At 39.4% G+C, this 13,219-nt stretch overlaps 1 protein-coding gene across 1 annotated transcript; it reads right to left on the bottom strand.

Moving 5' to 3' along the window:
• Window positions 1-9,986: 9,986 nt before the first annotated feature.
• Window positions 9,987-12,959, bottom strand: LOC146461634 (uncharacterized). Its single transcript, XM_085086500.1, has 3 exons — window positions 12,887-12,959; window positions 11,451-11,738; window positions 9,987-10,471 (listed from the first exon to the last, which is right to left on the bottom strand). Exons 1-3 carry the CDS (start codon window positions 12,957-12,959, stop codon window positions 10,170-10,172), a joined length of 663 nt encoding a protein of 220 aa, XP_084942626.1. The 3' UTR covers window positions 9,987-10,169.
• Window positions 12,960-13,219: the final 260 nt, after the last annotated feature.

The raw sequence follows: 13,219 nt of genomic DNA, 5'->3' as shown, positions 1-13,219 counted from the left end.
ATTTCCTATAACAAGGTATATAGTTTGACTCAAATAAACTACATTAATATGGCATTGTAAGTGTAGTTTCTTCGCATAATTCAGGCTAAGTCTTAAAAACAAAAAACTTTCACACTGTCGTAATTGCAGTTTTAGCTCCCATTTGTCGCTAGATCATGCATGCTGTGATTTTCGCTCTACGCCATAAATCACTTAAATTATACAAATCACACAGCGTGTTGATTTCTTGGATGAGAGCCGATTTTTTTAGATACAGGTTTTCCGCCTCTTTTGTCCTTTGAGGTGAGCACGCAATTGAAGTCTACTCCAATTACAATTGTGTCTTGCGCGAATTCTTCGAGTTGTTGGTTTAGTCTTTTGAAAAGAACAACTTGTTGGGCGACATCGTTAGGTGCGTAAATTTTGACGAGAACAATAACTTTCTCTTCTAGTGACAACTTTAGAATAATGAACCTTCCTTGTTTGTCAGGAATGGCTTTCTCAACTTTGAAATTCACAGGGCAATTAATTAGTTTTATGACACCTTTACTGTGGAACAAATTACTGGAATTCTAAACAATTCTTTCGATAAAACAAGTTGCTGTCTCAAGGATTTCGAATGCCACAATTTCATTAAGGTCTGTTTGTGAAACAATTTCGTTCAATCGCCTTCAAGTTATACCGGTGAACCTTAATATTGTCTTACCTTTTTAAGAATCAAGTTAATCACTTTTTTCTTCTCCTTGCTGTAAACGTCTCCAAGTATTCGTTCGAGATGGAATGGAAAACGTACTGCTCCAACTTCAACTGACACTCACTGACGTGATGACTTGAGATATAGCCGTACAGGAACTAAGCAACGTTGCTTCATTATCAAGTGAAACAACATGCAAATTTTTAGGTTATTACCTAGCACGGCTATTGAAATTTGTCTTTAAAAAAATCGCGAATGTCAACTTTGTCTCGAGAACAATATCAGCTGTCTATCAAACAGCTTCTGGATAAATAACCTTAAGTAAAAAATTGTCGAAACAGCTGCTTTTTCGAAAATACGTATGCTCAAATAGAGCGTTAATTAAAAAGATCGCTCTTTATGCGTCCTTCATAAAATTGATATCCAAACAGCAAAATTTTTGTTACGAAGCTGAGCATGATTAATATCGCATTTCCTTGCGTCATTTCCACTCCATTTTCAACGAATTTTGTCTATGAGGTTGATATTCCCTGCCATTAATACTGACAAACTGAAAAGGCTGATGAAAGAGTGAGTGGGCAATCCATCTTTTCTGGGCTATTTCTTTGTCCCTGGTCGCTTGGGAGACCTAAAACGTGTCTCATGGGACGTTTTCGATGGAATCTTTCAAAAGAATATTTGTTCTTTGTCCAAAAATCGATTTTTTCCAAGGGGTAAACCCGCGGTTTTGGGTCAAAAATGACCAAATTTTCTAAAAATCATTTTTCTCTCCTTTACGTCCCTAGGGATCCCGGCTTGTCGTGAAACTCCCTTAGGAATCATTTTGAAGTGCAATTTTCGCCCTGGCAAAGATTTGAATGGATTTTTGTTCTTGCCCTTATCCTGACTCCATCTTTTCTGGGCTATTTCTTTGTCCCTGGTCCCTTGGGAGACCTAAAACGTGTCTCATGGGACGTTTTCGGATCTACTGATTCGATTGGAAGCTTTTAAAATGATATTTGTTTTTCGTCCAAAAATCGACATTTGGCCAAGGGGTAAGCACATGATTTTGGGTTAAAAATGAGCACATTTTCAAGTCGACATTTGTCATTCCTTTATGTCCCTAGGGATCTCAGCGTGTCGTAAAACTCCCATAGGAATCATTTTGAAGTGGAAATAACGCCCTGGCAAAGAATTAAAACAAACTGCAAGGCTGATACTACGTGAAAGAGTTGACTTTGCGAGACAACAACCCGACAGAAACCGAAAAAACAGAGCTGCAACCGTGGACAGCTGTTTCGTTCTTACTGGAACTCGTCAGCACGGTGTAGCAGTTCTATATGAAACCAGCGACAGAGCCAGCTCAAAATAAAATGCAACAAAACCCATGTCCTATCAAGTCTCGTACTTTGAACCTGCCCGCCCCCCGAATTACGCGTCGCCACATAACGGGCCTCAGGGAGAAAGCCAGTGGTGGTTGGACACGGTCCGCAAAGCATGCTGGGACGAGTTGTCGGTTCGTGGTCAGTTGTAACAAACCTTCGTGCCGTGCAGATCTCAAGGAATGACAAATTTTCGCTTCAAAAAGGCAGGAAATCGGTTAATTCGGTAATTTATTCGATAAGTTTTCTCCGGTTACCGTTAGCGCACATCGACTGACTAATTTAACGCTCAAAACGTTGGGTTTACACGGCGATTCTAGCGATCGATCGATCGATCGAAAGCCGGTACAACCGAAACTGCTCCATGTAAATTACATGGATAATTACCACTTCCATACAATTGCAAAACCAATCCTGTCGTCCTTCTATGAAATCCTACCTTTTGAATTATAATGTACGATCACGGGCTCGAAAATCTGGCATTGAAATATTCAGAGTTCATAACTACTGGAATCCAATTATTCTGGTGGAAATAGCCGAATATTATAATACGAAATGAAGTAAACAAGGATTGTAGGGAAAAGAAGATTTTCACGGCCTTACTGGAAAGGAATTTCGTTTAACCATTCTGTATACTAGTTGCCAATGAGACTGGGACATGGAAAAAAGCTCTCACACAAGTTCAGCTTGCAAGAGTCATAGATTTTAGCCACACAGGAGTACTAAATATATGTTTGATATAACAAGTTCTTCAATAATAATTTGTTTTATTACATCACATGTTGCATGAGGGAAATGAAAACATCAAATTGATCTTGAATGAAATAAATCAAAAAAACCTTTTAAACAATGCCAAATACTTTACCTTCCTTTACTGGCAGACCCTTACTTTGTATGAAAGAGTCAGTGTATTTGATCAAGGTGAGGGGCCCTGGGTGCATGCTCCCTCTTTAATTATATATTTAAAAGAAAATAAGGCCTTTCAATAAACATCAATACACAAAACAATGTTATGGAGATTATGTACATTAGTACCCTCAAACATAGAGAGTGTGAAAGCCAAATAGTAAGGTGATAAGGAATCACAAATGAGCAATAAAAATTCAGAGTAAGTACAAGTAGCTGCTCAAAAATGATTACTCATTTCCATAGTCCAACAAACTATGATAGCACACAATATAAAAATATTGACTTCACAACTATCAAATCTATGTTTTTATTTTATTTCAATAATAACAATCACATTAATGGAAACTGCTGTACATATTGCACATGTAATTCATAACTTGGCAAAGGGGCACAGTATTATAGTCACACTAGATGTCCTCCTCTCCTTTACATTTACTAGTCACTTTAAATCTACAACATATCCATTATAATTATATTTACTTATTGGATAATTTGGAAAAATATTGAAAATATACAAATTGAGGGGAACTCTGCTCACAAGGCATGCCCTCCACTCATAAACTAAGGGCCTGTTTACATCAAAGTGTATTTTGTACACCAATGTGAAGGTGGATGACTCGACATAGTTTGCAGAGCATACCAGAGATTTTAGCCACAGACAATAGTCAAGTACAATTCAGGGGCACAGTATTATAGTCACAATAGTCCCCCTCTCCTTCACATGTACTTGTCACTTCAAATCTACAACATATCCAAATTATAATTATGTAATTAGATTGGAGAAATATTGAAAATACAAATTGAGGGGAACTCTGCTCACAAGGTATGCCCCCCACTCATAAACTAAGGGCCTGTTTTTCATTGAAGTGTATTTTGTACACCAATGTGACGGTGGATGACTCAACATAGTTTGCAGAGCATACCAGAGATTTCAGCCACAGACAATAGTCAAGTACAATAATTATTGAGATCAAACTTGGCAAAGGGGCACAGTATTATAGTCACACTAGATGTCCCCCTCTCCTTAACATGTGCTTGTCACTTTAAAGCCTACAACACATCCAATAATTATGTAATTGGATTGGAGAGATATTGAAATACAAATTGAGGGGAACTCTGCTCACAAGGCATGCCCCCCCCCCCATAAACTAAGAGCCTGTTTGCATCGAAGTGTATTTTGTACACCAATGTGACGGTGGATGACTCAACATAGTTTGCAGAGCATACCAGAGATTTCAGCCACAGACAATAGTCAAGTACAATAATTATTGAGATCAAACTTGGCAAAGGGGCACAGTATTATAGTCACACTAGATGTCCCCCTCTCCTTAACATGTGCTTGTCACTTTAAAGCCTACAACACATCCAATAATTATGTAATTGGATTGGAGAGATATTGAAACACAAATTGAGGGGAACTCTGCTCACAAGGCATGCCCCCCCCCCCCTCATAAACTAAGAGCCTGTTTGCATCGAAGTGTATTTTGTACACCATTGTGAAGGTGGATGACTCCACATAGTTTGCAAAAAGAGCATACCAGAGATTTCAGCCACTGACAATAGTCAAGTACAATATTGAGATCAAACTTGGAAAAGGGGCACAGTATTATACATGTAAAGGACGAGACATCTGGTTTGACTACTTGTCACTTTAAATCTTCAACATATCCAATAATTATGAATTGGATTGGAGAAATATTGAAATACAAATTGAGGGGAACTCTGCTTACAAGGCATGCCCCCCCCCCCCCCCCTCATAAACTAAGGGCCTGTTTACATCGAAGTGTATCTTGTACACCAATGTGAAGGTGGATGACTCCACATAGTTTGCCGAGCATACCAGAGATTTTAGCTACTGACAATAGTCAAGTGCAATTGAGATTAAATTAGCATACATCTACTTTGAAGGTCATCTTGCAAATCAGCTGTCAATCCCTTTTATTAACAACACAAATTACACACAATTTGTACAAAATTATATATTTATACAATAAACACAGAGGTAATAAGTCAAATTATCAATAGAGATTTCATATATGTTTGATTTTTGATGTAAAATATATGCCTGAAGTGACCAAATATTTTTTTTTTGTATGGGAATATATGGAAATATATATGCAAATTGTTGTACAAGCATTCAAGATATACTTTAAAAGTATAAGTAGAATGTAATTTCTGCACAACTGATTCTTAATTTATGGAACTAAGTCGCAAGTGTTTCCCCTTTTTAGTTATTAATTTTTCTGTGGATCTGTGCTTGTGATAATAATGTTTCTGATATTTTAGTCGACATCTACCAACAGTCCATAGCCCTGAAGCCTCAACATTTTTGTCCTGAGGTGAAATAGCCGGTCATTTAGAACAGCTGGCTAGAGCTTTCACTTGAGCTTTAGTCGTAAACCTAGAGACAAATCATGCAAAGAGGAAAACGTCACAATAAATCTTTATGTTACATCGTGACTCGCTCGTTGTTTACTCCTCAAAATCGCCAAACTTTAAACGCACATAGCAGAAAAACGGTGAGAGGTGCGATGGGGTGCGATGCCTTAAAATCCAATAGCAACTCTTTATTAAACAAATGGTGTAATTTTTTTTCTTGGAACCCTGACGATATAGCGTCAAAAAGCAAACGCGTTCATTGATCATTGCACGTGGAGAAAAGCCGCCATATTGGACAAGCTTGCGAGGAAGTCGAATATTGACGACAATAACGAAGGAAATTATGAGAAAATACAATCACTGGTCACCTACATACCTCGTCACTTGTTGAATCCTTTCATTTGGAAGAAAAGCCGTCTACACGGTGAATAAAACAGTAAATAAGACGAAGCAATTATTCGCGTGGAGATCCTTCCTAAAAACGCTAGTGAAAGAATACGGTGATGTGATTGGCCAATTACTGCTACCATGATGCTCTACGGACCGTATCCAACCACCACTGGGAGAAAGCAGACAAAGCATCGAATTCCTGTCTCGCAAAGTCAACTGAATGTAGATGGACAAAACCATCTTAACATTGAAACGCATGGACAAAACCATGCTTAAAAGGCACAGCATATCGGATCTGTAAAAACCTACGGCCCCAAAAAATAAAGTAGACGTGAAAACTGCAAAGGACCGCGAACGATAATGCTGTCAGTTGACGTAGGATCTACAAGAAACGGATCTTGTGTCTTATAGAGGGCCTCGATCGATGGTAACGGTCGGTATGTCGGTCGACTGACGGTCGATATCTCGGTCGATGTATCTACCGAGTATCGGTCGATTGTCGGTCGAGTAGCGGGCGAGCGTCGATCGAGCATCGGCCGCTATATTGGCGATGTATCGACCGATCATTGGATCACCTTCGGTCGAGAGATCGACCGACAGTCGGTCGCGGTAGCATCACAGGCTAACCAAGCGCACTATTAGTAATCACGGACGTGACTCTTGCTGATAAGCGGTGTTGTGTTACAAGTATTTCGAAATATTCGATCTATAAGGGTTTGTATGGGAACTCAACGGTTTTGCTTCGAAAATTCATAAAAGTGTATATTTTGCAAATAAAATCAACTTACCCTTTTCCCTTGTGTATTACTTGGCGTTTGCTGGCTCCTCAGGTCGATCTGGTGCGATTTCAGCGAGTTATCGGCAGTGAAAACTAAAATGACGATAACTCGCTGAAATCGCACCAGATCGACCTGAGGAGCCAGCAAACGCCAAGTAATACACAAGGGAAAAGGGTAAGTTGATTTTATTTGCAAAATATACACTTTTATGAATTTTCGAAGCAAAACCGTTGAGTTCCCATACAAACCCTTATAGATCGAATATTTCGAAATACTTGTAACACAACACCGCTTATCAGCAAGAGTCACGTCCGTGATTACTAATAGTGCGCTTGGTTAGCCTGTGGTAGCATCGGCAGTGTGTCGGCAATACATCGGTGAACCGTCGGACAAGTATCGGTAAAGTATCGGTCGATGCATCGGCCGATACTCGATCGACACAAAAAAGGAACGAGGATTTTGCTTTGTTCTAAATCGGTTAAACCGGGAGACTACGATGTATTACGCTGGCATGTTTTTGCGCGTTCTATTGACCTAATATGGTAAAATGATGCAATAGTGGAAGAATAAAATGAGATAACGACAGACTATCGACCCGCTATCTGTCGTTATTATATTGGCCATCAACTGATATGACGACCGATATAGCGGTGCGCTATGTACACGAATGTCGATCGAGATAAGGACGAAGTGTCGAAAAAACATATTGATAGAATATTGACCGATATATCAGCCGATACTATCGGCCGGTAAGCGGTGAAATATCGATAAAGTATCGGTGATGTGTCGGTGAAGTGTCGATGTATTGCTATCTATATCGGCCGACAGCCACCTCGGTCGATACGACGACCGCCATAGCGGTACAACATCGACCGAGTCATCCCCAATTATCGACCGAGTAGAGACCGAGGCTCGACCGAGATATCGACCGTCAGTCGACCGTGAGTCGACCGACATATCGACCATTACTATCGATCGAGGCCCCCTATAAGACACAAGATCCCAAGAAACCTAATCAGCCAAAAATAAATTGTAACACAAACTGCAAGGCTGATACTACGTGAAAGAGTTGACTTTGCGAGACAACAACCTTGCAGTTTGTGTTACAATTTATTTTTGGCTGATTAGGTCTCTTGTAGATCCTACGTCAACTGACAGCATCGTTCACGGTCCTTTGCAGTTTTCACGTCTACTTTATTTTTTGGGGCCGTAGGTTTTTACAGATCCTATATGCTGTGCCTTTTAAGCATGGTTTTGTCCATGCGTTTCAATGTTAGATGGTTTTGTCCATCAGTACCTTCAGTTGACTTTGCGAGACAGGAATTCGATGCTTTGTCTGCTTTCTCCCTGAGGCACGTGATGTGGCAACGCGTGATTCGGGGGGCGGGCAGGTTCAAAGTACGAGACTTGATAGGACATAGGTTTTGTTGCATTTTATTTGAGCTGGCTCTGTCGCTGGTTTCATATAGAGCTGCTACACCGTGCTGACGAGTTCCAATAAGAACGAAACAGCTGTCCACGGTTGCAGCTCTGTTTTTTCGGTTTCTGTCGGGTTGTTGTCTCGCAAAGTCAACTCTTTCACGTAGTATCAGCCTTGCAGTTTGTGTTACAATTTATTTTTGGCTGATTAAGGCTCTTGTAGATCCTACGTCAACTGACAGCATTATCGTTTGCGGTCCTTTGCAGTTTTCACGTCTAAAGAATTAAAAGAATTTTCGTTTTTGGCCTTATCCTTACTCGGCCATCTTTTCTTGGCTATTTCTTTGTTCCTGCTCCCTTAGGAGACCTTAAACGTATCTCAGTCAGGGGACGTGTTTGGATCTACTGATTCGAATTAAAGCTTTTAAAAGAATATTTGTTTTTCGTCCTAAAGTCTACTTTTTGCCAAGGGGTAAGCCCACGATTTTGGGTCAAAAATTAGCCAATTTTCAAGTCAGCATTTTCTACTGGTTTATTTACCTAGGGATCTAGGTGTGTCGTACAACTCCCTTAGGAATCATTTTGAAGTGCAATTTTCGCCCTGGCAAAGATTTGAAAGGATTTTTGTTTTTGCCCTTATCCCGACTCTATCTTTTCGGGCCTATTTCTTTGTCCCTGGTCCCTTGGGAGACCTAAAACGTGTCTCATGGGACGTTTTCGGATCTACTGATTCGATTAGCGCTTTTAAAATAATATTTGTTTTTCGTCCAAAAATCGACATTTGGCCAAGGGGTAAGCACATGATTTTGGGTTAAAAATGAGCACATTTTCAAGTCGACATTTTTCATTCCTTTATGTTCCTAGGGATCTCAGTGTGTCGTAAAACTCCCATAGGAATCATTTTGAAGTGGAAATAACGCCCTGGCAAAGAATTAAAAGAATTTTCGTTTTTGGCCTTATCCTTACTCGGCCATCTTTTCTTGGCTATTTCTTTGTTCCTGCTCCCTTGGGAGACCTTAAACATATCTTAGGGGACGTGTTTGGATCTGCTGATTCGAATTAAAGCTTTTAAAAGAATATTTGTTTTTCGTCCTAAAGTCTACTTTTTGCCAAGGGGTAAGCCCACGATTTTGGGTCAAAAATTAGCAAATTTTCGAGTCAGCATTTTCTTCTCCTTTATTTCCCTAGGGATCTAGGCGTGTCGTTAAACTCCCTTAGGAATCATTTTGAAGTTCAAATAACGCCCTGGCAAAAAAATAAAGGAGTTTTTGTTTTTGCGCTTATCCTGACTCCATCTTTTCTTGGCTATTTCTTTGTCCCTGGTCGTTTGGGAGGTTCAAAACGTGTTGTCTCAGGGGACGTTTTCGGATCTACTGATTCGATTGGAAGCTTTTAAAAGAATATTTGTTTTTCGTCCCTTATCCTGACCCCTTCTTTCAGCTTAAAGAATTAAAAAACGGCTTAACCCCTTCCGTTTGTGAGATAGAAAATTTTCAAGAACGCAAGTATTATGATAGAATTTCTCACAAACAGTATCGTAAAAGTATCTGGGAGCTTCCATAAATAAAAAAAAGTTTTGTGATCGCTCAGTTTTGGCCACCTCTAAGGTGTGGAGATCGCGTAAAAAAAATGAAAGGGCTCATGGTACATACATTTGAAACCTTTTTTAAAGAAGTTTTGAAACCTCATATTTCAATTCAAGAAGACAGGGGAAAAGCCTGAGTTTTCGTGGACTGGGCTTTAAATTCGTGGTTTTATCATGCCAATGTTGGAAATGTTAAGTATATAAATAAAAACGAACGTTTACTTTATCGTTAGAGTTGATAACTAAACGTAAATTGACCACCCTTAAGAAATTCGAGAGCTGACACTTCGAACGTTAGTCCCTCGCCAGATTCGCTCTGATGATGGGCTAACGCTCGAATCTCTTTACGTTGGCCAATTTACCTTTAGTTATCAACTCTAATGATAAAGTAAACCCTTGATTCGTTTGTACTCTTCACCGAGGGCAGCACCGCAGTTTCTTTAGAAACTAACCCCCTTATTTATTTACAAATAAAAAAGCAACTGTTATAATCCCCTACAAGTGGTTTATTAGACCAGTCAAAGCAAAACCTAAGGACACACATTGTTACGTACCATTATCTAACATGTCTCAAATCCCCTACTAAACCTAATCTAACAAGAAAGGCGTTTCGACTCTCTTTTTGAAGATGTCATGCATTACGCCGTTATACTCTTCATAGCACATGCCAGCAACTACTCGCAGCCACTTGTCCAGACGTACACCTGATTAGCCAGGTATCCGCCTTCACCATCACCTGCACAAGCAGTGGATGGTCCATACTTGCTATAGGTGTCCTGAGCATTCGCACTGGACGCACACCATCCCCCATTCTGAACTGCAAACATGTTGTACCCGTTTCTCATTGCAGGCACGGCACACTTTGCAACTGGGTCTTCTCGGGTCCAATAATTTCCATCGAAAATAGGATCTGTGCCTTCCAGGGTCATGATTGCTCGGCTGCTGTTGTCCCGGTAGCATCCAACAGCTTTATAGCCTAAAAAATACAACACGCAGCTGGTTAACGCAATTAATATGATGTTCTCTGCAATGAGACCTGAAGACTTCAAAAATGATAACAAAATAGGCAAAAATGACATCTCATCAGTAGCTCTTACAAAAAATAGTAGGAGTTAAAACAAATATCTCCAGTATTGTACAAACTGCATTGGCTGCCAGTACAAGAGCGCATAGTTTTTAAGATTCTTTTGATGACTTTAAAATGTTTAAATGGTCTAGCCCCCTCGTATCTATCAGAACCAATTCAGAAGTATATTCCTCCACATAATTTAAGATCTTTAAACAGTAACCGCCTTGCTAACGTGGAATATCAACTCTGTAGTTATGGATTAAGGTCCTTTTCAGTGGCCTCACCGCAACTGTGGAATTTCCTGCCACTTGAAATATGATCTTGTGACGACTTGAATGTTTTTAAAAAAGTTAACACTCATCTTTTTAGGAACGTTTTTCTATAGAATTAAATACCGCATGAAGACATTTTGTACATTAGAAATAATAGACCTTAAATATATAAATGTAACTTTTTATTTTTAATTCAGTATTGTATGGTGTAATGAAATTAATTTTCTGTAACTGTAAAGCGCAATTGGACATCGCTGGAAATTTAATCGCGCTATATAAATAAAGTATCATTATTATTATTATTATTATTATTATTATTATTATTATTATTATTATTATTATTATTATTATTATTATTATTATCAAAAAGATTTCCTTTTTGTCACACATTGCGGCTATTATACAAAGTACATCAAGTGACGGCCAATCGTAGACCAGAAGCCGGGGTTTGATGTGGTCTATGAGGTCGAGGCTTCTACTAGCTTACAACATCAGAGAGCAATACAGTTCCACAGAAAGGAATAAAATTTACAAAAACAGCTAAATACAACGAAATATTTTACGCTTCCCGCGATTTATGGGTAGACATATGTCTCATGCACTTGGATATTTACTTTTGATGGCATAAACCTGATTGGCCCATTTTCCACCTTCACCATCTGATCTACAACCTTCAGAGCTTCCATACTTGTTATAGGTACTGCGTGCACCGGCACTTGAAGCACACCATCCACCATCCTGAACTGCAAACATGGTGAAGCCTCTATTCACTGCTGCCACGGCGCACTTTGCAATGGCGTCGTCTCGGGTCTTATATGCTCCATCTAAGACAGGATCTGAGCCTTCTAAAGTTGCGATTGCTCGATTCTTGTTGTCCTGATAGCAGCCAGGACCATGAAACGCTAGATCAAGGAGATGAGAAACGCCAATGTTTATTGCACGCCATGCACGGAGTATTAGTGCTTGTTTTTGTCAAGGGCAAAACTAGACTGAAAGCAGTCTCCCTTTTGCTCGAGAATCCGCAGGGAAGAAACTCAGGACATTCGATCGAGGGGCGAGTCGCGCTCGCTAACGGCAAAGCCAGGGTGGAACATCAATCCGCCCTAACAAAGCCGCCAAACATCGTGCTTGCTCAATTTTTGCCTTCTTCCCGGCGAACTCTCGAGCAAAAGAGAGATTGCTCGCAGTCTAGGGTAAAACATGTAAAAAAGCACCAAGGGGTAGAGCATTAAAATGATCGTTCCACAGGTTTGATTCAAAGATAGCTACCATCAATCCTCGTCATGCAGGAGCGAATCAACAGTCAATATTAGCAAATTTGACTGACATAGAGATACAGTAAAAAACCCGCGTGTAAGAATCTACATTTTTTGAAGTCTGGCAAAACAGGTTCTTGTATTAGAGTAAGTAGGTTCTTAATTTCTATGAAGGAGATATACTTGTTGATTACCAGAAAAATAAATAAACTTGTGTTTGGTCCTTAAATATACAGTATTTATTCACAACTGTACTTTATATAAACTCTTTTCTGTTTTAGAAATTAATACTTCTATTTGTAATTACAGTTTGGTATTTTCTTGCAATATAAATTTGCAATCTCTAAGTCAACTCCTTGGTTAAAATGTTTATCACAATTTCACTGTTACCCACATATACTGAGAATCTGCTTGATCTTGCTTGGCTGAACAGGTTCTTATATTTTTGGGTATTAAAACGGCAAATTTTTGCCAGCAGGTTCTTAAACCATCAGGTCCTTACACGCGGGTTTTTACTGTAGCGTGACAATCCGCCATGTACGTGAAGTTTTAGCGTCTCATTCGGCCAAAAGTTACACCGTGCATAACGAGGTGAAATGTTCTTAAATTATAGTTAATCTCAGCCTCAAAGCTCTTACAAAAAAGATTCTTAAAAGAAAGAGTGTAAGACCAAAAATGTGTGATCAGGAGTGATGATTGAATTTTTTTTTGAGAGACACTTATAACTTGATTCCTCTTGACATTTTTTTCTCGCATCCGTCAAGTAAAATGAGTAGATATCCACCCAGACTTACCGCAGTGGACGCTGTAGAAAACAGCCCACAAAAACACCTTAGTAATCAGAAACTTCTTTCCTGGACCTTGCATTTCTCAGTGTCTGTCAGCGATCTGCAAAAAGAGAAGGTCGGATAGACATTAATTAAATATCAATCAGTCGACCTTCGACCTCACGACTTGATAACACTTCCGGGCACTTATCAATATTAATGTAATTTTTAAAATACGAAAGTACTGTCGACAGGTACTATGAAAACCACTACAGAACCAAATCTCTTGAGAAGACGGTGCGTAATTTTGCCAACAACGGCTCGTAAATTTGGGAGAGAGGGATATATATGTTGTGATAC

Source organism: Pavona decussata, unplaced genomic scaffold (assembly GCF_977016875.1).
Source record: "Pavona decussata unplaced genomic scaffold, jaPavDecu1.1 SCAFFOLD_195, whole genome shotgun sequence".
Classification (NCBI taxonomy): domain Eukaryota; kingdom Metazoa; phylum Cnidaria; class Anthozoa; order Scleractinia; family Agariciidae; genus Pavona; species Pavona decussata.
Note: the sequence above shows the minus strand (reverse complement) of the source record. Positions and strands in the feature narration are given on the sequence as shown.